Genomic DNA, 27,722 nt, shown 5'->3' on the forward strand with positions numbered 1-27,722 from the left:
TCCACGATATTACAGCCTGTCAGACAGAATGATATGCTTGCATCAGAGCCCTTAGTAGAATTCTGAACAAATGTTTTAAAGAGCCAAGCATTTTTTTCAGTGACTTCTTAAAATCACCGGAGTTCGCAGGATACCACATTGGCTGCTATATGGTCCAGTTTTCAAAAAAGAGCAAAGAACCACAGTGGAACTGCTTCTAAACTTTTCCATTGTCTCTTCCATTTCTCTTCTGCTTCATCTCTCACCCACCACTCCCCATACACACAGCACCAACGCTGACACCTCTTCATTTTAATTCTTATTGACTGTATGTTAGTTCCTGCAGTGCTCCTAAATTTTCTCATCTCTGTGCCTCGTAATAATCAGTACACTCTGCTTAGAACACTTTCTTTCCTGTTTTTTACTGCACTGTTCATCCTTCAGGTCTCAGCTTAAATGTCACTTCCTAAATTTAGGAGACCATCGTTGACTCCATAAGCTCTTATCAGTAACAATAGGCTAAGTTATGCTGCGATAATGAACAACGCTGAAAATCTCAGGGGCTTAACACAACAAAGTTTATTTCTTGCCCACATTACTTGTCCGTCATGACTCAGAGGGGAAGCTCTGCCATAGTTTCTCAGAGATTCAAGCTAATAGGTAATAGAGACTCCATCTCACATGCGATTCCATGATAGCCAAGGCAGGATAAAGGATGTATGATGAATCAAGCAGTGGCTCTTAAAGCTCCTTTCAGAAAGTGATATACTCTGTACTCACATTTTACTACCCAAAGCAAACCCCGTAATCATCCCTAACTTAAGAGGGGGTAAGGAAGTATAATCCTACCATGTGCCAGAGAGAGAACCAGGATGTGTAGGGTATCCCCAAGGACTACCACCGCTCCCGTGCTGTATACCAGCACATCATCTTGTATTTCCTCTAACATCGTGATGCCATGCTTTATTATAGTTACATGTGACCTTACTCATTACTCTTTCCATTGCCTTCATTAGTGCTTGACACATAATAGGAATTCAAAAATATTTGTTGAATGAATGCATAGAACAACACTCCAAGATTCAGGCCTTAGCTCTTTATTCTTCTAGTTCTACCATTTCTCCTTGAAGATCACATGCCTCTCTCATGGTTTCAGCAGTCATTGCCCTGAGGGTGATGTCCATACCCTGACTTCAATCTTACATCTCCAACTACTTACTTGGTATTTCTACTTGAATTTAATGCATAAATTTAAATTTATTCCTTCAGTAAATATTTATTGATTACTTTCTGATAAGGCATTATATGAAGTGATGTGGATACAGAGATAAATACAATAGTACTTGCCTTCACAGGGCTTAAAATCTAGTGTAATATAGGGAAGAATACAATGAATCCGTTAATATATACACAATACACAAAATGCTATACCAAAGGAGAAGAGAAACAAGTGACTTACGGCAAGATGGAATTAGAACTTGTGTTGTTTCAACCATTGAATCCACTGAGCAAATATTATTACTAAATACTCTTCTATGCTGGGTACTGAGGATAACATGAATAAAGTTCTTTTTCCACCTCACAGTCCAGTGAGGAGACAGGTAGCTAAGGACGAAAGGCTAGGTGAGATTTTGATACAATGTGGGAGGGTGACTGTGGGGTATGGGGGATGGTGCAAAGGAAAGCAACAGAGGCATTCTTTCATGCATGCATACAGCAAACATTTATTAGGCACCAGTGAGGCATCAGACCCTGAAAACATAATACTGAGGAAGACAATTCCTACCTTAAATAATATAGAAAAAAAAGAAAAAAAATATATATATATACACAGTATGTTGGGGAGGAACTTACCATCTAGATTGTCAACATGAGTTATTATTTTGCTTTTGTTTTTGTTGTTTTTGCATCTCTGAGGGCGACTTTTGAGCATAGAAAAGACCATGTGTAGCTAATTTGAGGTCTAAAAAATTAAAATTCAACATATTAAAATTATATAATTTAAAATCCAGTATTTCAACACAAAAGAAAACTTAAACTTTAAAAAGGTCCACCCCTGGGGCTTCCCTGGTGGCGCAGGGGTTAAGAATCCGCCTGTCAATGCAGGGGACACGGGTTCGATCCCTGGCCCAGGAAGATCCCACATGCCGGGGAGCAACTAAGCCTGTGCTCCACAACTACTGAGCCTGCACTCTAGAGCCTGCGCGCCACAACTACTGAAGCCCACGAGCCTAGAGCCCGTGCTGTGCAACAAGAGAAGCCACGACAATGAGAAACCCGCGCAACACAATGAAGAGTAGCCCCCCTGCTCGCTGCAACTAGAGAAAGCCCACGCGCAGCAACGCAGACCCAATACAGCCAAAAATAAAAACAAATAATTTAAATAAATAAATACATAATAAATAAAAATAAATTAAGTCCACTTCTTTTATTCTATTTGTAAGTCTAGTAAAAGGTAGTTCAAAAAGAGACTTTTGTAACAAATTTCTTTAAATATTTTAAACAATATTTACACATTTAAAATATTTTATTTTCTCTTTGACGTACTTCAGTTGTTTAACAAACAAAACATTCTAAATTTCAAAGTAAATCTATAAGTACATTTACTTAGTAATAAATTAAAACTAATAATATAACTATGGTGAATCTCAGATTACCATTACCATTTGGAGGGCTATTAAAGTTATATTTTACCTTCCAACATAAAAGTTTATCAAAATTAATTATTCAACTGCATATTTTAAATTGAACTAGCAAGGCTAATCTGTTAATCTAACATGGTAAGTTAATTGTTACAGAAGTTTAAAGACCAACTATTCACAGATTGTCTTTAAACTTAATATGAAAAAGATTAATATTTTAGGTTTAATTTACTTTATTTCTATACCTAGTTCTTAATCTTCTATAGTTAAAAGATACCCAGTAAGGAATATTGTGCTACTACAAACAAACTTGGGAGAGGCGTGGTTACCATCTTGGTGCACTGAGGTTACTTATCAATCAGATTAGGCTGGGATACAGGAATTAATTCTTACAGATGACACCAGTGGGATTCACTGAGCCCCAGTTATGGTCACTGGAATAGGAATGCCCAACATTTACAAAAAGGCTGGTCTCAAGGCCTTGAGCACTTACATTAAATTTATACATAAATTAATTCTTCTGTCTGGCTTGAAATTGCTACATCCTTGCCAGCATATAACAGCTTCCTTCACTGTTTGCTTAATTTGCATTTCTTTGGTTATCTTAAGATAATGTCCTGTTATCTTTTGTCTAGTTCTAACATGCATCTATCTGATCCTTTATACCAGCTTTAATTCTTTTGTAAACACTTTGGTTGCTGTGGTCTGATTTGAGTTGACAGAATTCTCTGCTTTCTGTGTTATTCCTGTTTGACAGGCCACAATTCTTATAGATAATAAAATGATATTCAGTTCTACCCTACACATCCCTGTGGCTCCATCTAGCTCTTGAGTCATAACACTGAAGTCATGCTTCTGACATAGATAGGAGAGACCATTATGATAAACTTGATGGATTTGTCAGTTGATTAATTCCAGCTGTTCCTCAGCACGCCCCAATGTGACACATCCAGCTCTTAGAGCTGAAAGCAGCATTACCCTGCCCTTGCTCAGCCGTGATCCAGCTGTGACATCTTGGGCAAGTCATTTAACTGCTTTGGGCCTCAGTTTCCTCCCTTTTAAATTGTAAGAACTCTTGGGCTTCCCTGATGGGGCAGTGGTTAAGAATCCGCCTGCCGGTGCAGGGGACCCAGGTTCTATCCCTGATCCGGGAAGATCCCACATGCCGCAGAGCAACTAAGCCCGTGCGCCACAACTACTGAGACTGCACTCTAGAGCCCCCGAGCCACAACTACTGAAGCCTGCATGCCTAGAGCCCGTGCTCCACAGCAACAAAAGTCATCGCAATGAGAAGCCCACACACCTCAACGAAGAGTAGCCCCTGCTCACCACAACTAGAGAAAGCACACACACAGCAACGAAGACCCAACACAGCCAAAAATAAATAAATTAATTAATTTTTTAAAATTGTAAGAACTCTTCAAGTTCTGAAGCTCTATTAAATTCTAGTTTTGTGTAGTCAGAAATATTGGGTGTTTTACTGTGTTTTGTTTGAGCATTGGTCAGGAATTAGCTAAATTTTATCTTCTTGGAAATTGTCATAATTATGGAGGGCAGTGAGATAATAAATGGTTTTGCTTTCTTCTAGATTTTTGATGATGCATATAAATCCCAGCTCAGTTGTGTGGTTGTGGATGACATTGAGAGACTGCTTGGTGAGTCATGACTTTTGCCATCGTACTATCCTTGCCGCATTACAGCTAATGTCTCACAAATTACAAGAGAAAATACAGGCGTTTATAATCTATAGGGCAATAGAAATACCTTTGTTTGTCTAATAAGGAAATATAACGCTATCGCTTATATCTGAAGTCAACAATGGTATTCATGTTAAATATGCCTTATGACCGTAGCTACATTATAAACTGCTTTCCTATAAGGGCCCATGTCTCATATTATTTTGTATCTTCCACAGATTTCTCTGCCCATAATAAATGATTAGTAATTTTCGTTGATGGATATATTTGCTGTATACTATTTCGAGCTGCCTGTAGCTTAGGGATTCCATTTGTGAACTTTGACAGAACTAAGGAAAGAAGGTTTAGGGCTGGAGTGAAATCTACAGGTTAGCTGTAACACTTGGGGCAGAAGTTGTAATCTCTTTGTACATCAGTTTCTGCTCACATAAAAAAGAGACTGTATTCTCTTCCTTACTTATCCCACAGAGTAATTGTAAAGACAAAAATGAGATAATATTGTGAAAGTTGAAAACATTCTGAAAGTTAAAATTGCTCTACAGTAATTTTTTAAAATACCTATTAAACATCTCCTACGTTTAAGTGCACTCCTACAGAACACAAAGATGAATAAAACAGTCCCTGTACTCAGCTCATAAGATGTATTCTACAAATAAATGCCAGAACAGTGTTATTACTCTTACATTTTATTTCATTGCAAAAAAATAGATAAATCTGGAATAAATTCATTGTAACAATGGCTCAGGATGCTATAATAAACTTGATTGAAATTGAACCTACCTGGTAACTTAATAAATATCTGAAAATACTGCCAACACCTGGTTAACTAACCCCTTCTTCATTAAGGGGTCCATAATGGTGTAGTAATGATTTCACATTAACTGTTCTTACTACATTTTTCCCATGATTTTCAGACTTGGGTTACATCCTCTATTACTTCTTTATTTTCCTGTTTCCTAAGGCAATGTTTATTACAAAGCAAAGCAGGTATATCTATGAGGTCTTCTTAAATCAATAGTTTTATCTAGTGACCTGGGTTTTGGGTCTGCTATTTTTGATACACTTCAGCTCAGTTTCTGGGATTATTTCTTTAAAAGCTTTTAGGCACATACTCATAGCTCTGTGTAAAGTCCTTTATCTAAACACAATTGAGATGTGTGGTCATAGCAACAGTACTATGTCAGGAATGTGTGCCCTCTGAGTATATTTTCACTTGTATGAATAGTTATTATCCGTACTTATTTGTTCATTTATTCAGTAAGCATTTGCTGAGCCCTTACCACTGTGCTAGAATTATTAGGGTTTCAGAAAAATAAGTAGTAAGATGCTGTCATTATGACATACATTGGCAAAAATTAATACAAAGTAGAATGTGCCATGTGTTCTGGATATTCAGAAAGGGGAGGATCACTTTTGACTTCAGAGGGCTGATGCCTGAAGGCAGCTCTAAGCACAGGGCAAGGGTGCATGTGCAACATGCAGAGAAAGCAAAGCGGGTGGCATTAGTGTCGAATCTTGAAGGATGGGTAGAAGTTTTAACAGGTAGAAAGTTATTTGAGAAGTTCACTGTTCTTCACCATCTGTGGACCAATCTTAGTGGCTTTACCATCATTTCAGTTGTATTGAAGTACCTTACTTACATTATTATTACTTGCCATTTCCCCCTCTACCCATTTTCTAGTATCATGTTTTGTTGCCTGCGTACTCACTGTATTACCATGGCTTGCAGTAACTTCTTGGAAATGTTTAGTAAATACTCCTGGGGATTTTTTTTTTCCTCTTTTAAAAAAAAAAACCTGTCTCTGAATATCAGACAGAGATGTCTACATGAACTCAAAATGGATATTTAGACGCTTTTTTAAAAATTTACAGATAAGAGTTCTTACGTACTATTTTAAGCATTTAAGTTACTGTAGATATTTTGTCTTGTTATCGTTAGTTGCATGACTGTTATTTAGGACTGTGTTTACTCTTTTTTTTTGGAATTTTATTTTATCTTATTTTTATACAGCAGGTTCTTATTGATTATCAATTTTATACATATTGGTGTATATATGTCAATCCCAATCTCCCAGTTCATCCCACCACCACCCCCCAGGACTCTTTATGCAGAAAAATCAGAATGTTTGGAATATGTGCATATGTATATCGAATCCCTAAACATAGCAATGTTTCTCTTCCAGATTATGTCCCTATTGGCCCTCGATTTTCTAATCTGGTATTACAGGCTCTTCTTGTGTTACTGAAAAAGGCGCCTCCTCAGGTAAAAATAATATAAGGAACATTTTCACAGAGTTTCTCCAGTAAATTATACAACGGTGCACTCTCTAAATAAGCAGATTATCATAAACATATAAAATTTTCTTGTTGAAGAGATTTTGAAAGGTTGTCTGGTCTGGCCTTCTGCCTTAAGGTAAATGATTTTCTTAATCAGTTTTCTTAATCAGAGAAATTTTCTGTTCTTTTTCTGAAGATCTCAAAATCCCAGTTTCAGTTAGTATTCTGTGTTGCTTTATAACTTCACCACCATATTACACATCCCTACTTCCCTCCGTTTCCCATGAGAGATATTAATACATGATAGTAATGTAGAAGGGATTAAACACATGTTCCCATTTGTTTTGTTTTTCGTTTCATAAGTTTTCCTAAGAATTTGTATTTGGGGTAATTTACATCCTGTAGGGAGTTTTGTTTTGTTTTTAGTTTTTAAGGATGAGCTTGAGTTATTTTTCTTGTGTAATGTGGCAGTTTTGAAGAGTGAGTTTATAGCCAGAACCTTGGTTCATGTGGTTGTAGTTTTTACTCATGTGGCTGTTGGAGACTGGTGATTTTGATAGGTTAACACATTTAAACTAACCTATGAGGGTTGGTTAAATATGTTAATTATGTAGAGGCTGCCAGAGCATGTTTGGCTATGACATAAGACATGAATTCTCTTGGTTGATTCTGCATGTTGTAACCTTGAAGAAATGCCAATCAAAGGCAGATACAAAGGGGTGAAGCACTAACTTAAAAAAACATCTAATGTCTGTATGGGAATCTCATATTTGAAGTTAGAGATATAAACTAAGCTGTGTGGAAAATATTTAGTGTTAAGCTGGTGAATCTAATATTTAATTTAACAGTTAAAATTATATGTGTGTATGTGTTAGGCCTAAAGGTAAAGGACTTGTCTTGACTTTCTAGGGTTTTTTTTTATTTCCCTAAACTAGTGAAAAGAAACATACAACAACCTTGAAAATTTACTACATATTTGCACAGTGAAAGGATTTTTTCAAATCATTTTTCTGTAAACTGTTATTCCCAGGAGTTGGAGTTTTAGCTTATATTGAAGCTGAAATTAGAGAAGTGAGAATTTTTTTCTTTTCTGATTCCTTCAAAAAATATGTATATAGTTATAAAGCAGAAACTAACACCATTGTAAAGCAATTATATTCCAATAAAGATGTTAAAAAAATTTTTTATGTATATAGATATATCTAAAGTTTCTAGAATAAAAATAACCCCAATAAATAAATTTTTAAAATATATATATCACACACAAAAAAAATCCTTTTTATGAAATCAGCATTTAAAAAATTATAAGATTAGGAGACTTTTCCCAGGTATTAAAATTTACTTCTTATAATATTCAGGTTTTTAGCTAAAAATAATTTATGCTACAAGCCATTTGAGAGAAGAAAGAATAATTTTTCAATGGTACTTTTTAAACTGCTTATCCCTTTACATTGTTAAATACTATACACATGGATTTAAACAGAGACATCCCCTGAGAATTATTTGTAATCCAAAATAGATACTAATAGAAATAAATAGAACATATTGACAAATGATTTGCAAAATCTTGAATAAAGACTTAGGAATAACTTTTTGTTTTATAAAAATAATTGTTAACACCCTTGAGGAAAGGAACATTATCTTATGCTTTTAAATCTTACAGCATCTGGCACTGAGGTTTATACAGATATGCTTCATGAATAACTTATTCAAATATATATATATACACACACACATATATATATAAACTTTTAAATATTTTTTGAGTGTCCCCTCATTTTGGTGGGATTGAGTATTTAGTATTGCTGTAGTTTATATTTGGCAAGATATGACTAAAGTGAAAACATTCAAAAATAAGTAAAGTTCAAATGGCCAATAACACAAAAAGATACTCAACATCATTAGCCATCAGGGAAATGCAAATCAAAGCCACAGTGAGATATCACTTTATATCAGCTAGGATTACCATAATCAAAAAGTCAGATAATAACAAGTATTGATATGCATATGGAGAAATTAGAATCCTTATACACTGTTGGTGGGAATAGGTAAATTGTGCAGCCTTTGAAAAACAGTCTAGCACTCAAAAAGTTAAAGATAGTGTTACCATATGACCCAGCAATTCTATTTCAAGGTATATACCCCAAAGAAATGAAAATATATATCCACACAAAAGCTTGTACATGAATATTCATAGCAACATTATTCATAATAGCCAAAAAGTGGAAACAACCCAAATGTTCATCAAGTAAAATAAACTATGGTATATACATACAATGGAGTATTATTTGGCATTTAAAAGAAATGAAGTACTAATACATGCTATAACATGGATGAACCTTGAAAACATGCTAAACAAAAGAAGCCAGTCACAAACAACTACATATTGTATGATTCCATTTATATGAAATGTCCAGAACTGGCAAATCTATAGAGATAGAAAACAGATCAGTGGTTGCCTAGGACTGGAGGGGTGGATAGGGAGAATGAGAGGTGACTGATAATGGGTGCGGGGTTTCTTTGGGGGATGATGAATATGTTCTAAAATTGATTCCAGTGATGGTTGCACATATCCATGCAATCTACTAAAAACCATTGAATTGTACACTTTAAGTCAGTGAACCGTGTGTTATATGAGTTACATCTTGATAAAATGGTTACAATAGATAGATACATAGATAGATAGATACATAGATAGATAGTGTCAGAAGCTTAAATGATGAAAGGAGGATTCCATGCAGAGCTAGAGGTAAGGAGTGAGCATACAACATACATGGCCCAGATTGGAAAAAATCTTAGAAACAGGAGTTGAATCCTTAAAAAAGGGCTGTGGAATGAATTTCTCTAAGGATTGGAAAGGAAGGATATAGGAGCATGTAAGAAGTAGAAGATAGATCTAGTTGCCTTAGTGATTGGAAATGGTGGGGATTCTCTTTTAAGAGAATACCAGCCTGTCCTTAATCAGAATTTGGTGACTCTGACCTGGACTGCTAGATGACCTGCTGTATAAGTGAATCAGTGGCAGAAGAAGGTAACATTTAAAATATTTCTAGTTGGCATATATTTAACAAAATAAAAATATGCTTTCTCTGTACCACCTTGCTTTTTTAAATTAGTTTGTATTCTCTCAGGACAATAAGGGAAAATTTTTCAGGCTGATCCAGGGTCAAGACTATTTGTCATTCTAAAGTAGAAGCATTCACTTTACCAAACCATTATCATGTAGGTTTTTCAGATGTTTTCAATTAAATATTAAATGTATATGAATCTGAATGTTGTAGAGATTCATAGACTGGTAGAAAGCTATTATTTTGTCACTGTCAAGAAAACAGAAAAGTTGTAGGCATTTTTCTTTCAAAAGAGGAACTGTACATGCATACAATACAGTAATCATATCAGTCACAGAATCCTTAATTTTGCATTTGTTGTAATTCAGCTTTCACATAGAAAAATTGTATGTGCATGTGTGCACATGCTCAAATAAAAGAATCCCTTCAGGGGTACTATGTTGTTATGTATCAAGATATTCTTTTTTTCTACTTCTCCCCCTCCCCCCATCTCCCCTCCCTCATTGTAAATTGGCTTATTAAAACTGGTTCACAAGCCTTCCTTTTTTCCCTTTGTGATTGCTTTGGTCTTGGATTTTCAGTGTAGGACTAAAAATTCAAGTCAGATTTCAGTTACTAGGATAATTTTCTTTGAATTTTAAATTTTTCCAAGTTAATGCATAGATTTTTAATGAACCCAGTATTCAGTGGATTTGCTTTAAATTTAGCTGGAGAGTTAATTTCATGATTGATTTATTAGCCCTTTGAAAGTATAAAAAGTGGTATCTGTAGTTCATGAAGACTGAAAAACATCATCACATTTTGTTTAGCATCTTTTTAAAACCAATTAAAAGCTTTTCTAAAATGGATTGAACAGGAGAAAATAAAACATGTTCCCTAAGTCTTTATTTCAATCAAGTTTCCCTGTGTTCTGCAGGAGAAGAGATCGAGGGGGGATAGAAAAATTGAAAAGGGCTGTCCCAGCAGGGAGCCACGCCGCAGAAAAGGGCTGCTCTGAGAACTCAGCAGCAGTAGCTAAGAAAGCTCCCAGCCTGCTTCATCTACATGCAGAGTCACACAAGGCATGGGGGTGCTCACCATCACCACAGAGGTTTCACATGTGCTTCCCTGCTGATTCTTGTGAAAAGCTAACAATTGGCTTGGAGGGTAAAAGACCACTGCAGTTCACCCTCCCTGAGCTGGACGTACAATTTGTCCAGTGTTAGGAAATGTCCGGCTTAGCAGTGAGAGGCTTGAAGACACCCCTCCTTCCAGTGAGATTCCTAAAGCCGGCTCTTTTGCTTGATGACACTGGGGCTCTTTTCAAGCTTTGCAGATTTATGGAAGTCGAAGGGAATGTGCCTTTCAGGATCAGGAGGATGAAAGCCTTAGTCTTCGTGTCAAGGAAGAGGCAGTAGTAATGCAGTAAGGCCAGGTAAATCTTCCTGCAAACTGCAGCACCAGCGGCTTTATGATTTTCCTCATAGGTCTCTTCTGGCACCTTCTTTTTTTTTCTTTTTGGGAGACAAAGTGCCTGAAAAGGAACTCCTCAGCTGTAAAATGACATGACTTCCAGTTTCCTCAACAAGTGTGAGAGTAGTTAAGCCCATTAACCTGACTGCTTTAATGTTTACCTGACACTTTTGCAAATCAGTTTGGAAGACTTCATCCATATGTACCAGAATAACCTTGTAACTAATGGAGAACCACTCCTTTTTCACTTCAGTGCTTCCCAGCCTTTTTCATATCATGGCATGTAGAAAATGATAACATCTGATGATGTACTTGGGTAAGTGGATGAGGCCATTCACAGCTGGCCAGAGATGCAGCCACGCCAAGTGCCACCCAGCCTTCCCAAGGGCTGACGAGAATTGATATCTTAGAACACTTATAATTCATTCGCAGCATGCCAGCTGGAAAACTCTTTGGAAACTGTAAACTTTTACAAAAGAAGATCACTCCAAATTAATAGCAATATTACTGAAGTAGAACTTGGACCTGACAGTTGTTAGAATTTTAGCTGAAAAATAAAGTTGTTGAAAAAATTACTTCCTTACTGCTCTGGCACTTAGGAATATTACCTGATAAGAAAGAAGTAGGGCTTAGAGCTGGGAAGAGTATAACTAACAATAAGACTGTTAGTAAATTCCTGATGGGAACTCAGGCAGACATATTTGTTTCTCCATGGGTTTAATTTAAGATCACCAGTCTCTCTACAAGATTGCTTTTTCTGTAATCCTTATATGACATCTCAGTGCAGTCTTACTTCGGATATGTTATTAGGAGTCTTGGTGATATTAAGCAACTCTTCAGTCTTTGGGTTGCTTTAGCAAAATAACCAACTAATGGAAGAGATTCCAAGTCACACAGGCCTAAGCATGAACATCTCTCTGTCTGTCTGTTCAAAATTAACTCTGGCTAATGACTACAATATGACTCAAGAAGATATATAACCACTTTAAGAGAGAGGTTTAGTAATTTTGCCAGACACATTAATTGTAATCACTGATGTGGTGACTTCTGCATCGGACTTCTTTATAAAAAAATCTGTGTGATGACTGACTGTTTAGTAGCCCAGTTTTCTCATTTATTAAGTCAGTGACGTTAGATGGCTACTATAGTTTAAAAAATTCTCTAAAAGTGTACTTTACTTACTAGGTTATCTCAGAAAGTTCTATGTAAATTGAATATATATATATATATATATATAGAGAGAGAGAGAGAGAGAGAGAGAGAGAACAATTTCAAGTTCATCAAAAAACAGTGAAAGACCTTTTTTTTTTTTCTTAGATTCCATATATATGTGTTAGCATATGGTATTTGTTTTTCTCTTCCTGACTTACCTCACTCTGTAGGACAGACTCTAGGTCCATCCACCTCACTACAAATAACTCAATTTTGTTTCTTTTTATGGCTGAGTAATATTCCATTGTATATATGTGCCACATCTTCTTTATCCATTCATCTGTTGATGGACACTTAAGGGTAAGACAGGAATAAAGACACAGACCTACTACAGAATGGACTTGAGGATATGGGGAGGGGGAAGGGTAAGCTGTGACAAAGTGAAAGAGTGGCATGGACATATATACACTACCAAATGTAAAATAGATAGCTAGTGGGAAGCAGCCGCACAGCACAGGGAGATCAGCTCAGTGGTTTGTGACCACCTAGAGGGGTGGGATAGGGAGGGTAGGAGGGAGGGAGACGCAAGAGGGAAGAGATATGGGAACATATGTATATGTATAACTGATTCACTTTGTTATAAAGCAGAAACTAGCATACCATTTTAAAGCAATTATACTCCAATAAAGATGTTAAAAAAAAAAAAGAAAAAACAGTGAAAGAAATTTGGTGAGTCCTTTCATGAAACATTGCTGCAGATATCTGCTAAATAAAACCATGTTTTCAAAATAGGGCTTTTTGTTTTGTTTTTCAGTAGAGCACATCTAAAATATGTATTAATTAATGCAAAAAATTATAAGATAAATATATATACACACATACACCATTTTCAGGTAGCTCAAAATTAAATATCTAAATTTTAATCATAGAAAAATGCTAATGGTGCTGAGACAAAATATCCTCTCACTGCCTTAAATATATTACTGTGACTTGACATCAGCATTAGAAAAGTGTTGGTTATACCATCATAATGTTCCATGGGGCCATGAATCTAGTTATGAGTATCCTCTCTGCACAACTTACTCATTGTATTGGACTTGGAGTCAGAAAACCTGAGTTTGAGTCTTAGCACAGCCCTGGCATTTTAGTCTTGAAGTAGTCCCTTAATACCTTTGTGTCTATTTCTTCATCTGTAAAATGAAGATAATTCCTCCTTACCTACCACAGTGACGGCCAACTCACATAATGTAAGTTCTGTGTAAACCTGCAGGCTGCACAGATATAAGGTATTAATGCCTGATTGTGAAAAGCATAGAGTTACTGAGAAGTAGGAGTATGCTGTTTCCACAGAGAATGTCATTTGTAAAGAATCAGTTTATAAAGTCCTATCCTTAAAAAAGGATGAATGTTTCTCTTGCGTGATTTGAATGTTCCCATTGCTTGGAGCCTAGGGGTTGACATCTAAGATTCTGTTTCTTCCTGTTTTCTTAATGTTTCAAAGTTCTTAGGGGTTTAGTATTTTATTAAGGCTGTTGTATAGAACTAGAAATGTATTTCCCAGCTGTTGTTTTAAGAAAAGAGGTGCCTTTAGATAGTCCACAGAACCTCTTTAGCATTTAAGATAGGAAAACTAAAGAATGTAACTGTATATAGCAAATTTCCATGGAAAGTGAGTTCAGTGTTTCAAGTTGGAATGCCCAAGTTCAACTTCTCTCATTTGCAATACTGGAAAAAGAAGTAAAGGCACCCTGCTTCCCCATCGCCCATTCACTGAAATTTAGAAGCTTCCTGAGTCCTAAGACAAATACTCTGGTTTGGGGATTGGAGATCCCTATTATAAAAGGGAGAATGAAGTAGAAACAGGAATTTCAGAGTTCAACAGCGTGAGGAGTAGAGAGAGAGCCAGGGATTGTGGCCATTGTGGGATCCCAAGTACACTACCCATTACACTTGTCCTTAGCCTCCAGGGACTGGCCCTCCTTCCTTTTTCCCTGTAGCTACCTGTTGCTTGTGACTAAAGTTCACCTCTTTTTCTAATCCAAGGTGGAACAGGATAGCATTTCACAGTTTCTCTTCTACCTACCTTTCCCCAAAACAAATACACAGATCTTTGAAGATCCGTAAGGGTTTATACTATATGACATAACAACTATTGGGTGAGAAGAACCAATAAGGGGAACCTTACAAAGGGTCCAAAACAATCTGTCAGTATTCCTGATAGTTATTGGAATGTAGATGGAACAAGGCCTTGATCTTTTCACGTCACAGCTTGGTCTGTAACCACGTTTTCATCTTGACAATCCTGCTTACCTCTCACATTGGGGAATGGCAAATGTCAAGAGTGCTTTTCACAAGGAAAGCTCCAGACAATCTGCCTAGACCCTCCCTTCCCTTCTTTCTTTCTCTTTCTCTCTTCCTCCCCTTCCTTCCTTCCTTCCTCCCCCCCTTCCTTCCTCCCCCCTTCCTTCCTCCCTCCCTCCCCCCTCCCTCCCTTCCCTTTCTCCTCTTCCTTCCTTCCTCCCTTCCTTCCTCCCTCTCTTCCTCTCTTCTTCTCTTCCCCTCTCTCTCTCTTTGCAGACCTATTTAGGCTACATAGATGATGATATTTGTTGAATGGATATCTTGAAGATGGTGAGTCTATGTGTAGAATGGCATTGGCAGCGTAAATAAGAGCTCAGGAGTTAGAATTAGAAGACGTGAACTTGAATTCAGTCACTTAATTTCTGAGCCTCAGTTTTCTCATAGTAAAATGGGAACAGTAGTAATATTTAACTAATATTTAGATCGTGAGAATTAAATAAGATAAATGTTGATTATAGTTCTTTGTAAACTGCAAATCACAACTCAATTGTTAGTTTATTATTCACTGTAAAGAAAATTCTGACTCTGTCTTTCCTCACACAAAAAATATGTAAAACCAACAAAGTAACCAACCCATATCAAAGGAGCTAGGCTCCAGGTGGCTGCTGCGGAAGAAGCCAGCCCTAGAAATGTCAGCAGGAATGACAGCTTCCTTTCCCTCTAGCTGCCAGCCATCGGGCTCCTACAGACCCTGCTGGGGCCAGCCCTGGAGCAGGTGGAAGAAGGGTGCCAGTTCCCCAAGTAAGGAGTAATAATGGGAAGGGAGGACAGGGAGAAATACCAGCCAGAGCAGGGAGATGAAAAGCTTGGTGGCCGCCCTGCTAGTGATCCATTATCTATATAAAGTGGGCCCGTGTCAGAAACTGCCTGCCTAAGGATCAAATCACCTTCCACTTAATCCTCAGTTATTCTCTAAGTGTGATTTCAGTTATGAAGAAAAAAGGACTGGAGGAAATATGCCAAAATTGTTTTCTGTGATTGCCTCAAAATTTTGAAAATAAAGTTTGAGCTCATCCTCCCAATATTTTAATGCATTTATTATTCTATTAGCTGATGTTCATTTTAAAATGTACAAAAAAGGAATTTTTGAAAAGAATGAAGAGAAAAATAAAAGTTAAAGGAAGTTCTATTATTTCTCCATCTTAAAGACAGCTGCTCTTAGATGGTAGATTGTAGGTGGGTTTTTCTGCTTTATTATTTCTTACATTTTATACATTTTCTACAATAAGCATTTGTTACTTTATAATCAGGAAAAATAAAAACTTAATGTGTATACGGTCGTTTTTATTTTTTATTTTGTGTGTGTGTGTGGTACGCGGGCCTCTCACTTTTGTGGCCTCTCCCGTTGCAGAGCACAGGCTCCGGACGCGCAGGCTCAGCAGCCATGGCTCACAGGCCTAGCATGTGGGATCCTCCCAGATGGGGGCACGAACCCGTGTTCCCTGCATCAGCAGGCGGACTCTCAACCACTGCGCCACCAAGGAAGCCCAGTCATTTTTATTTTTAACTCAGCAGTATAACTGTCAAAATTCCAGTCCTTTGCAACTAAGTTGCTGCTTGACTAACAATAACCGTTAAATGAATCTACCTTTGTATCTAAGCTTGTCTGTATGCAATATATTTTGTTAGCCTTGTTTTTTCTTTAAGGCTGGTTTAATTTAAGGTCTGGTCTGTAAGATACTCTGTGGTCCTGCAAGTAAAAGTGTGTATGTAAGTGCCTCCTGACTCTCATGGTTGTCCTTGGACACCCACCTGGCATTCAGCTCAGTGCTGTGCTTCCAGGCTGAACTTAACGATGGTTGAATGCCAATGTGACCAAGGTTGACCAGGATAGATGGTGACAGTTCTACTAAGCTTCATGGAAAGGAGATGAGAAGTTTCTTTCTATCCAAAAATATTTCTTTTGAAATGCAAGTTTGAAATATTTCTTTCTATATGCTTTTATTAGGATGTACATTTCATAAACTTTTGTTCTGTACTATAGAAATAACAAAGATGAGTAAGACATGCTACCTGCCCTCAAAGAGCTCATAATCCAGGACCACCTATTCAGTTGCGCAGTTTGGGCACAAGCTGTGCACAAGGTCAACTGGCAAGTGGGGGTTAACATCCAGCCCACACTCCAGTCGCCCTGTGAGCCGTGTACCCTGACGTGGGCTGTAACTGCCCAGCTGAGTAGGGTTGCCACATTTAGTAGATGAGGATATAGGATGCCAAGTTAAATTTGAATTTCAGAAAGTCACCAAATAATGTTTTAGTGTAAGTATATCCCATGCATTGTTTGGGACATACCTATACTCAGGGCTTTATCTGGCAACCCTAGCCTGAGGAAGAGGAAAAGGGGTGCCTTTTTACTCATATAAGGTGCTGGGGCTTTAGGAGATGGGGACAAGGGTGGCTACATATACCTAGATGACTGCTTTTTTCTAATTCATCCACCTAGGAGGGGTATTTATTTTCTTCTTTGTATGCAGGCCAACTAGCGTCCCTGACACAATCCAGTGAGGGAGAAAGATGTGTAAACATGATGATGTAAATAGTTAAGTTTTATAACTTATGTGGGTTCCAGTGGACTATGGAGGAAAGTATGGTCCATTTTACCCAAGAAAATCTGCAAGTATTTCACAAATAGTAGTTCTTGATCCTGGTCTTGAAAGATGAGTAAAAGGGAGATTGATCAGGACCATTATGCTGTGCTGAGGAATTCCAGCTCTGCAGCAGTGGGCAGAGATGGTGAAGGATATGCCTGCGCCAGAACTAGCACATTTTTATTATTTACATACTAACTGATACTTGGGAATTTAAGGATACGTTTTGTGTACAGTTACTTATCTTAGGCTTCATATGGCATCTTCAGTTTCACTGGAGGGAAAAATAGGAATTAGTAAGAAATCAAAGGCTTCATTTTTCCGAAATGACTGAAGCTGAACCTCTTTAAATATTAATTACTGTTATACTTTAGCCTTTTTAAAAAGGAAAGAAATGCTACATACATCTTTGGTGTCTGAAGCAAAGTATTATAAACACTACGTCAATGAATAAGGATCTTCATTACAAACCATAATCACATGGCGATTATGCAAGAACTATTGGAATGTAGAGGACTCTGCCCTGGGAGTCATTAAGTAGACCTAGTGTGCCCTGTTTTTTTGAGTTTGTTGTACTTTTTCTTGTTTTTAATGGTTTTGCTATCAGCTTTTACTTGAGGAATTCAAGTCAGTTGTGTCAGTCTGCCTGCCTCTGACAATTCCCCCTCGTCTAATTTGCTGCTTCTTAGCTGTGAGCTAAGAAAGGCAACCTCCAGGACCCTTGAGTTGTCTGTAAAGTGAGAGCAACTAGACTCTGATGAGAGGCGGAGGAGCTTCCTGCCAGCAGGGCCATGTCGTGAATTCCGTGGATCCCTTTCTTCATAAAGAAAATGTTAAACTTTTATTTTCCAACTGTTGGAATTTAAAACATTTTCCTCAACCTGAAAGTTCTTTTATTTTTCTTCTGATTTTAGAAGAAATTAGAATATTTTTGTGGGCCCTTGCCCCTGTGCCCGCTGTGCCCAGTGGATAAGTTGGTACTACCTGTGAGTAGTCACTTGAACCTCAATTTATTGTGTTTTTTCAGTTCTAGAAGTTAGAGAATTTTGCATGTATCTTGGTTCTTGGCTATGTTCTAGATAGTTGAAATTGTTCAGTAAATTGGCCTCCAGATAAATGAGGTGTTTTTACTGGGCACATTGAATCCATGCTCAGAGAGGGTGGAGCCTGAAGGAGCAAACTGGGTTGTGTAGGGTTAAAGGAGGGCAGAATGTGGAGAGAAGGCAAGTTCTGAAATATCTTGAACATAAGGGATAATTGCGAACTGGTAGAAAACTCTGGAAAGCATTTTAATAAAGAGGAATGCTATGGATAAAAATCACAGAGGTAGAAGTTAAATGAGAAAGAAGAAGAGAATTGAACTGATCAGAGCACAGGGGTCATTTTTGGGCATCTCAGCTAAAAGCGGAGGGAGGGAGGGAAAGTGTACTGTGGGTGCCAGGTGGAAGAGTTTGGATTTGCTGATGAGTCAGTGATCATCTTAGTTACGTTTCTAATGAGAGAGCACCTACAAAACTGGGCACTAAGAATACCGTACATCAGTACGTCTTTATTTTCTTAATTTATTTAACCTTTTCTCCTAAGAGCTCAGAGGTCGTAATTTCTAGGTGATATATCTAACTCATAATTAAGAGATCAGCCATTGCTGATATAAGTTAAAAATTACACAAATAAGAATGGACAGCAGGGCTTCCCTGGTGGCTCAGTGGTTGAGAGTCCGCCTGCTGATGCAGGGGACACGGGTTTGTGCCCTGGTCCGGGAGGATCCCACATGCCGCGGAGCGGCTGGGCCTGTGAGCCATGGCCGCTGGGCCTGCGCGTCCAGAGCCTGTGCTCCGCGATGGGAGAGGCCACAACAGTGAGAGGCCCGCGTACCGCAAAAAAAAAAAAAAAAAAAGAGTGGACAGCAAAGCATAGTGGGAATATCGGTGAGGCCTGAACTCTGGTTTCAGCTCCCTCCCTGGATGTAAAATCTTACCCCCGTTTCTCACCTACAAAATAGCCAGGAGAGGAGAGGGAGGAGGAGAGAACTAGGCAAGCTTTCAGAGCTGCTCCGAGTATAAAATCTGATGATTCCATGTCTTTTTCACAAACTGGTACTAGAATATTCTTTAATATCTCAGAGTGGTCTGCTCTTGCCTATAGTAATTTTAAAAAATTACTTGGGGTGAAGTTCCTCATTTCATATTCAATATGTATTATGAATTCCCCCTCTTTATTGTCCTCTGTCCTGCCTACAGCACCAGGAGGATGGTTACAAAGACAGTAGGCCAAGAATTTGCTTCAGGGTAAAATCTAATGGAGAGTTTCAATGTAGTTGTCTGCCTAGTTGTAACATGATTTATTTGAAACATCCTTCCTTTGGTATTCAACTTAAACATTTAACTACCAAAAAAAGAAGTTACAGACGTTTGAGCGTGAGAAATCAAATGCATGCAGGATATGCAAAGAGGCCCCATTCCTCTCCTTTCGCTGTCCAGACTTCTGGTTGTTTTTAATAGTAGTCAAATTTTTCCCTTGATTTGGGGAAACCAAGAGTTGTAGGAGATGCTTAATGATAGTTATCTCGCTAGCTTAAATTAATGGCTTCTAATGAGTCTTATCTTTTCTCTGTCAGAGAAGTCTGTATTATGAATAGTTATGAATAGCTTAACTATTGACGATCAATTGATTAGCTAAAAGAAAGCGGTATGACATCCTTTGCATCTAGTTATGTTGTAAATGAAGCATACATGCTGATCATTCTGGATTGTTTTCTTTAAAACTTGTTGACTTGTTATCTTGGGGCTCAGATGTATAGACTCTGAAATGGTAGTTATTTTCCTGTTGAACATTTGGTATAGTGTGCATTATTCAGGGCCAGAAGAGACGTGTAACAAGGAAGGAGTGATCTGCAGCCCTTGAAACCTACACTGAGATCACCATTCATTCATTCAACACAAATGTATCAACCTGTCACTATGTTCAAGGCACTATGCTAGCCCTGGATCCATCAGTGAAACCAAACAGGCACAAGTCCTGTCCTTATGAGGGAAGACCAGCAATAAATAGAATATATAAGTAAAGACAGTAAATGAGTAAAGTATATAGTATGTTAAGAGGTGATCCTAATGTGGGGGGAAAGAGCAGGATAAAGGGAGATGAAGTGGGGGGGGGGGGGTGGGCCTTGTGGGAAAGGTGACACCGGAGCAGAGCCCTGACTTTGAGGCAGAGAACCATGTGGATGTATAAGGGAAGAGCATTCTAGGTAGAGGGAACATCAGAGTATCTTCTGTGTGCCAGGCATGCTGTGCTAAAGACCTGCAAGGACAGAGATGAATAAAACATGGCCCCGCCCCCAGGGAGCTGACAAGCTAGAAACAAGATTCAGACTTGCAAGTAAATGCAGTGGTAAAGTTGTATAAGCTCTATGGTGGATAGAATTTTTTATTTAATCTGCACTGAATAATAACAAACTAAGTTAAAATATCAGACATTACTCCCATTTCAAGAATGAAGCTAGTGTGACAAACTGAAGCACCTCTTACCAGAAAAGCTTCACATCCTCTGCCCTGAGCTGATTTCTTCCTCAGAGTCCCTGCCTCTCACCGAGGCCCCTCACCCTCAACCTGCTGTCACGGCTGCTTCTGAGGGGCGTTTGATCTTTAGCTTCAGGCCTCGTCTGGGCCTTGACTAACTGTCGTTAAGCTGAAGATCGGCGCGCTCATCTCCCCCTAACGCAGAGTGAATCTTGGCCTTCTGGGAGAATGCACTCTCTTGGCATCGTTTGCGGCCAGTGCCGTGCATTGTTGGGAAGAGAGGAATTCTCAGGTGCCCCACTGCTCGCCCACCCAGCCCGATGTCATAGATTCCTGACATCCCAGGCAGAGGACAGTTTTTCAGGTTCCTCTCAAGACCATCGTTCAAGCACTCACTTCCTTTCACTCCTGCCTCCTCTGACAGTGATGGCAAAGGCCTCCCTCTCCCACACATTCTCACCTCATGTTCTACTCTGACAAGTAGGTAGGATTTTTAATCCCGTTTTTATGGTTAAGGATGAAACAGGTGCTGAGAAGTTCAGTAATCTAGCCCAAATCACTCAGCTATGAATGGTGGAGCCTGTACTTTTTGTATGGTACCAAGCCACCTGTCCATCAGGGGACTTGCCTCTCCTCCCTTGCTTTCTGCCCACCCTGGGCTTGCGTTGAAATGGAAGGCACGTGTGTGCATCACTGATGATGAGGCGCCGACCCTTCCCAGGCGCGCTCACTCTGAGACCCTTTCTCAGAGCCGTCTTTCCCACAGCAGCCCCCTCACAGGCTGCTGGACTGCCCGGCATGAAGCTGCTGGGATCATCTTTCTCGTCATCACAGTTCTTCCTCCTCCAGCACCTTCTTTAGTTTCCTGTTGCTTTTTATACTAAATCTCCTTTCTAGTTTGGCATTCTGAGTCTTCCTTTTGTCCGCTGCCTACTCCCCATCTCTCTAAAAAGACTTCGTTTTCAGCCCTGAGGGCTCTGGCTCAGCTGCCTCCACCACCCACATGGGAATTAGGAGCATGGAAGGCCTGTCCCTTCTCCTCCAGGGCCTCCTCTTCATCAGTGTCTCTATGATACTGTAGGAATCTTCCCGGATGACCCCATGCCAGTGAAGCTGTGCCCATCAGCTGTGTCCCCTCAGCCGTTATACATTGGTGTTTGCTGGTGTGTTGCTTGGCAGTGGTCCCTGAATATTTACTCGGTCTCCCCAGCCAGATTGTACTCACTTGAGAGGCACAAACTGAATCTCATAATTCCATAAATACCTGAACAGAGTCAATTCATGTTAATGGTCTGATCAACTAACCTATTTTATCTTTAACTTGGCTTATAAATTCTGAATTCTGAAAAATTTCACTTTTGTTTACAAAAGCCTCAAATTCTTACAACGAGAAAATAAAGTTTAAGGCCCCCGGCACACTCACTTCTTAATCCATTTCAGGGTTTCCAGTTGTTCACGGTTCATTCTTCTTAGCAAGGGTGTATTGCCCTTGCTCAGCATTGAATGATATGGAAATAATTGGCCTTTCTTTACTGCATAACTGACTTTACTTTTGTTAGCAGGTTAAAATCAGCCCTTCCATTTCACTGCAGTATTATATTGGTGGCATTTTTATTTAAGGGAGGGAAAAAAAGCTTTCTTCCACATGAACTTTTGTTGCAAATCAGTTTATTGGGGCCAATCAATGGGGAGGACCTATGAAAGGGTGTGGATTATCTGGTTAGTCCTTTGTGTGGCAAAAGGCTTAGATACTGCTTAGTACTTGGCTCATTCTTCATCATGTAAAGAAGTGGTTTTTCTGAAGGATCAACACCTGACTGAGCCCTGCCTTTTTCATGGTAATGTTTTCACCTGAGTTGCTTCTTATGGTACTAAGAATTAGTTAACTAATACTTATTTAACCTTGGAACAATGTTTATCATAATCCGATTGGCAGATAGTCGTTTTATTTAGGCCTTTTCTTTATTGCATCAGGACTAGAAAATCTCAGTGAAGAGTATGCTGGGAACAATTTTTTCCAAGTAAGTTGTCGCTCAGCTTTTTTTCTTTCCATCAAGGGGCATGTTTTGGCGTTATAGACTCAGACTAGTAGCCACTAGTAGTTGGATTTCTCTTTCTGGGTTAAGCTCTACTTTTATTTTTAAAGCTGGCCTTCTCATTTCATGCTGCTGGCAACTTTTTCTCCAAAATGTTCTCCAGTGTGATTTATGATAATATATTCAGAGCTGGTTTTTCATGGTAAAGCGTCCTCACGAGTATTACCACTAATTAATATACAGAATGACCCAGCACAATTTAATTATTTGGTAACGTTTTCAGTGTTTTCTTAAGGATGATGCCAGCAAGTCAAGGCCTGAGCTTCCCTGGGTCATGACCTCTCTGCAGTGTTTGCAGTCTTGTTAAACAAGAAGAAAAGCAGAACATAAGTTAACATCTCCATTATAAGTTGCTCTACATTTCCCAGTCTTAACACTCTGGAGAGCATAGTCACTGGTAACATAAGACAAAGTTTCACTAGGAAAATGGCAATTCCAGCCTTTGGGAATGGGTAAGAAGCCATTCTTCTAGGGCCAGTGTTGTCCTCTGTAAGAGAGGGGCAAGATGAGGGGGTTTGAATTATGGACTCTGGAACATTAAAAACCTAAGGAAAAAAGCAAAGTAACAGTTATCTTTAATTGTAATGAAGATATACCAGCCTGTGTGGCTTTTGGCATCTATGAGCCTTCAAGGATATGTTCCTCAGTTTACAAACAGAATTTTAAAATAGTTGAAAAATAGTTCGAGTGTAAATGCACCACTTTTCTGTTACATAGTAGAAGCTTATATGTCTTTATGTGTTCGTAATTACCCCAGCACCCCAGTTTTTGTTTTTGTTTTTTTGCCTTTGGATTTATCTGTTTCTGCTCCTTCTGGCTTGGATGTCCTTCCCCTTCGTCTCCTAATCACCCCACTCACTCCTTAAGACTCAGTTCAGATATTGTCTCCTCCAGAGAAAAAGAAGATGTTTCTCTGCCACACGTTTCTTCCCTCTACCATGACATTCTATGTGCAATACCTCTACCTTTCCGTATTGTATTATAATGATCTGTTTTGTATCTGTCTCTCTGTATATACAAGGTCTGTTCCGTATTCATCCAGGAGCTTGGTAAAGGTCTGTTGACAATGTGTTTGATTTTTAGCTAGTGGGTTTCTTGAATAATAACAATGATTACCCTTTAAGTGTATACTTCAGAGGTATACTTCTCTCTCACAGTCTTTGCACAGGCATTTGGTATGCCAATTACTAATTATACCAGAAAGCCTCAACCTTGTTTCTTTGGTAGGCCTTTGTTTATGTTGGTGCATCATCCATTCTTGGCACAACAGATGGACAAAAGCAATCAGTAAGACTGAGGAAGGCTAGCACACCTTATTAGCAATAGTGGTTTAATATTTACAAAACCCCAATTGAAATTGTTTTGGCATCTGATCTTCAATTTCTTAAAATCTTTTCCTACATTTAATTTAATTTTCACATAATTTTTAAATTTTCTCATTTATTTTAATGCCCTGGCTTCTAAGACCTGTGAAAGGTTTAATTGTATTAAAGGCTTATCTGTGGAATGAGTGTGTATCATAAATCTAGTGGCATAGTTTAAAATCGATTCCTCTTCTGTTTTCTGAGTAAACATTTTTAAAACGTGTTTTTCTTCGTGAAAAAAGGCAGTATACAATTTTGGATTCTGGATCTGGTTTCCATTCCTGGCTCCATCATTTATTAGTTATTAGACCGTGAACAAATTAGTTAAATCTATAAGACTCAGTAGCTTCATCAGTAAAATAGAGATAATGCTCATACTTAATTCTTAGGATTATAATGGACACTGAATGAGAGATTGATCTAAAGAGGTGCCATACTGCAAATAGGAGTAAATGGAAGTCTCCATATTGAGTGGTGAGGTACCCAGACTCCTTCCCCCATCGACTCCCATGCAGTATGTTGGGAACTAGTCTCCATAACCCTCAGGAAGGAGACTGGAAGATTCTCCGGGGAAAATGTACACATCCTGACCTTTGAGAGACGCCCAGTAATCAGCCAAGTCTTATCATCCTATCATGAAGCTCTCAGAGCTTCCAGTCACTAGTTCAACTCTTAAGTATGAATAGTAATCCAACAATCACCAGACACTTGAAGAAAACCACCAATGAACAAATAAGAAAAAAAAAAAAGGAAAGAAAAGAAAAAGGAACTCACAGGAGACAAAGCAGAGAAAAGAAGAAAACATTTTTTAAAATGTGTAGTATTCACAGAGATCTAAAAGGTAGTATCCATGAAATATAATAGGATGTAATTTTTAAAAAAAAGAAACATTCAGTAAACAAGAAAGAGTGACTTATCTCAAGGTTCATAACTTATAGAACATACGGATAAAGAAAAGATTCTTTTAAAATTGTATTTATTTTTAAAAGTTAGAAACAATGAGTCAGAAAATCAGAATGGCATCAGTCTTCTAGTCAGCAATACTGAAAATTAAAAGACAATAGAACAATGCCTTGAAAATTCTGTGGGGAAAATTGTTTCTAACCTTGTTCTCTATACCTAGCCAAACTATCAAGTATAAAGTGTACAGTATTAAGGGTGGAATAAAGGCATTTCCAGGTCTTAAAATTTTTACCTCCCATACACCCTTTCTCAGGAAGCTTTTGAAGTATATGTACCATGGAAAGAGAGAATAAATGAAAAAACAAAGGAAGGTGAGGAGACAGGGGATCTAACAGAGGAGAGAAGAAAGTTCTAGGGCTACAGCTGTGCAGCAGGCCTAGAGAACAGTCAGTTCAGATTGAACTTTGAGAACAGAGGACTCCAGGAGGGGAATGTCTTTGAGAAAAAACAGCCAAAACTTTAAAATTCCCTAACATGTGTGAACATATTGGTATGATATCCGTGTCTGTATTTGTTTGGGATGAACTTGTGGTAAGTATTTGATAAACTAAGCAAAGGGGTTGGGGGGGGAATGGCAATTATTAACTCTAATAAAAACAAAATGTTGCCCAAGAAAGGAAATTTAATAGTACACTACATGGCTTAGCTGTAAATCATATTTATATAATCATAATAAATACTGAATATAGATTTAACTAAAGACTGTGAAATAATTGGAAGGATGAGAAAAAGGACATATTGGGGTGGGGGGCTGTGCAAAATTAATATTAACTCTCCCTCTTCCATAATAGGAATTCAGGAAATAATATTTAGAGCTGAAAAGAAAAATCAAAATAATAGTGTACCATTGTTATTTAAAGATAAGGAAGTAAATACAAGAAAAGAAACTAAGAGAGTAGAAAATGGTTGCTTCTGGAGAGAGGGAATCAGGAATGGTGGCCTAGGCCTGCTATAGTTTTAACATGCCTTGTATATTTTGGGGTTAAAAATTAAAAAGAAATTAAAGATATTAAGTGAGACAATTATGTAAAGCACTTGGCACCATGCCTTTCACAGTTAACTGCTGCATAAATGTAAGCTATTATTATTATCCTACCTCTCCTAAAAACCGTAATAAAGCCTTGCTAAGTGGGTGGCATGGGGTTTCCATTCATTCATTTCATTTTTTTCCCAACCATACATATATTGATACTATGTTGGCTGTGAAAAATGAATTACAAACATATACTCAGGTATCTTGCTGTTTGGTTTGTGTATCTTCCTGATTTACTGATCGATGATGTTATTGATATGGATAAGGAGAAAGAACAGTTGCCTCTTTCTGAACCACGTGCTGAAGAAAGTGTTGCTCTTTCTGAATCATGTTGTTGATACATTTTTTTAAGATTTTCAAGGGACTTCCTTGGCGGTCTAGTGGTTAAGACTCTGCGCTTCCACTGCAGGCAGGAACTAAGATCCCACATGCCGCGCAGCACGGCCCCAAAAAGAAGGGTTTTCAAGAGGACAATTCTGAATTTTTTTCCTTCTCTTTTGCCTAATCATTTGCATTTCTGCGATTAAATAAATGGATATTGTTCAGGCTTACTCTAGTTTCCTAATCAGTCGTTTCGCATGTGTTTTAACACATTTTCTCCCTATGATCAGGGCCGCAAGCTTCTTATCATTGGGACCACGAGCCGCAAAGATGTCCTTCAGGAGATGGAAATGCTTAACGCCTTCAGCACCACCATCCATGTGCCCAGCATTGCCACAGGAGAGCAGCTGCTAGAGGCTTTGGAGGTGAGAATGAGCCAGTGGAGTGCACACCGTTCAAAGAAAGGAATTGAGGCTGGATTAATGCTAAGGGTGCCCCAGACATCGCACCTGGTGTTTAGTTTCTATGTTAACCTAGAACACGGAACCTGGGATACACCTGCAGTCACTTTCAGGAATTAGAGGAAGAAGAGATAAATATAAGTGAGAGTGAAGTAATTCCTCATTCCTTGGTGGAAGCAGCATACAAACTGCCAGGAGTGAATTACTTTGTGCCCAGCATCACTAATGCATATAGATTACATGGACCAGAAACTTGGAATGGGGCGAGGGAGGAGAGTAATCAAGAAATAGAAAATTCAGTTATTCATAGTTGCTTTCAGCCCATTTACTTGCATTTAATAAATTGGAGCAATGGTTAAAGCCTTAGAAACTTGAAAAAAGCTATAGAAGTAAAAGCAACCCCTTTATTAACAAGTTCATAATGTGGAAATATTTTTTTGAGGATAACATAGTCTTTAATTTTAAAAAATATATATCCTTTATTAAACTTTTGATTAATATCAATGTGCACAAATGACTTGATGAGGTGTTAGAAAATATTATCTAGTGACTTGTTCAGCAGTGAGTCAGGAAGGCTTCTTTTTGTTTGTTTTTTTTTTTTTGCGGTACGCGGGCCTCTCACTGTTGTGGCCTTTCCCGTCGCGGAGCACAGGCTCCAGATGCGCAGGCTCAGCGGCCATGGCTCACGGGCCCAGCCGCTCCGCGGCATGTGGGATCCTCCCGGACTGGGGCACGAACCCGTGTCCCCTG

The 27,722-nt window shown here is 38.5% G+C and overlaps 1 protein-coding gene across 5 annotated transcripts in view; it reads left to right on the forward strand.

The window, feature by feature from the left end:
- The window catches only part of NSF (N-ethylmaleimide sensitive factor, vesicle fusing ATPase), a 155,919-nt gene that overhangs the window by 121,615 nt on the left and 6,582 nt on the right, over positions 1–27,722 (forward strand). For all 5 annotated transcript variants that reach the window (XM_027081346.1, XM_027081344.1, XM_027081343.1 and 2 more), the window contains 3 exons: positions 4,210–4,276; positions 6,502–6,581; positions 26,802–26,936. In XM_027081346.1, the coding sequence (XP_026937147.1) occupies positions 4,210–4,276; positions 6,502–6,581; positions 26,802–26,936 (282 nt within the window). The remainder of the gene's footprint in view (positions 1–4,209; positions 4,277–6,501; positions 6,582–26,801; positions 26,937–27,722) is intronic.

This window comes from Aethalodelphis obliquidens, unplaced genomic scaffold, assembly GCF_003676395.1.
Source record: "Aethalodelphis obliquidens isolate GAN/ISIS:26980383/991018 unplaced genomic scaffold, ASM367639v1 scaffold44, whole genome shotgun sequence".
NCBI lineage: Eukaryota > Metazoa > Chordata > Mammalia > Artiodactyla > Delphinidae > Aethalodelphis > Aethalodelphis obliquidens.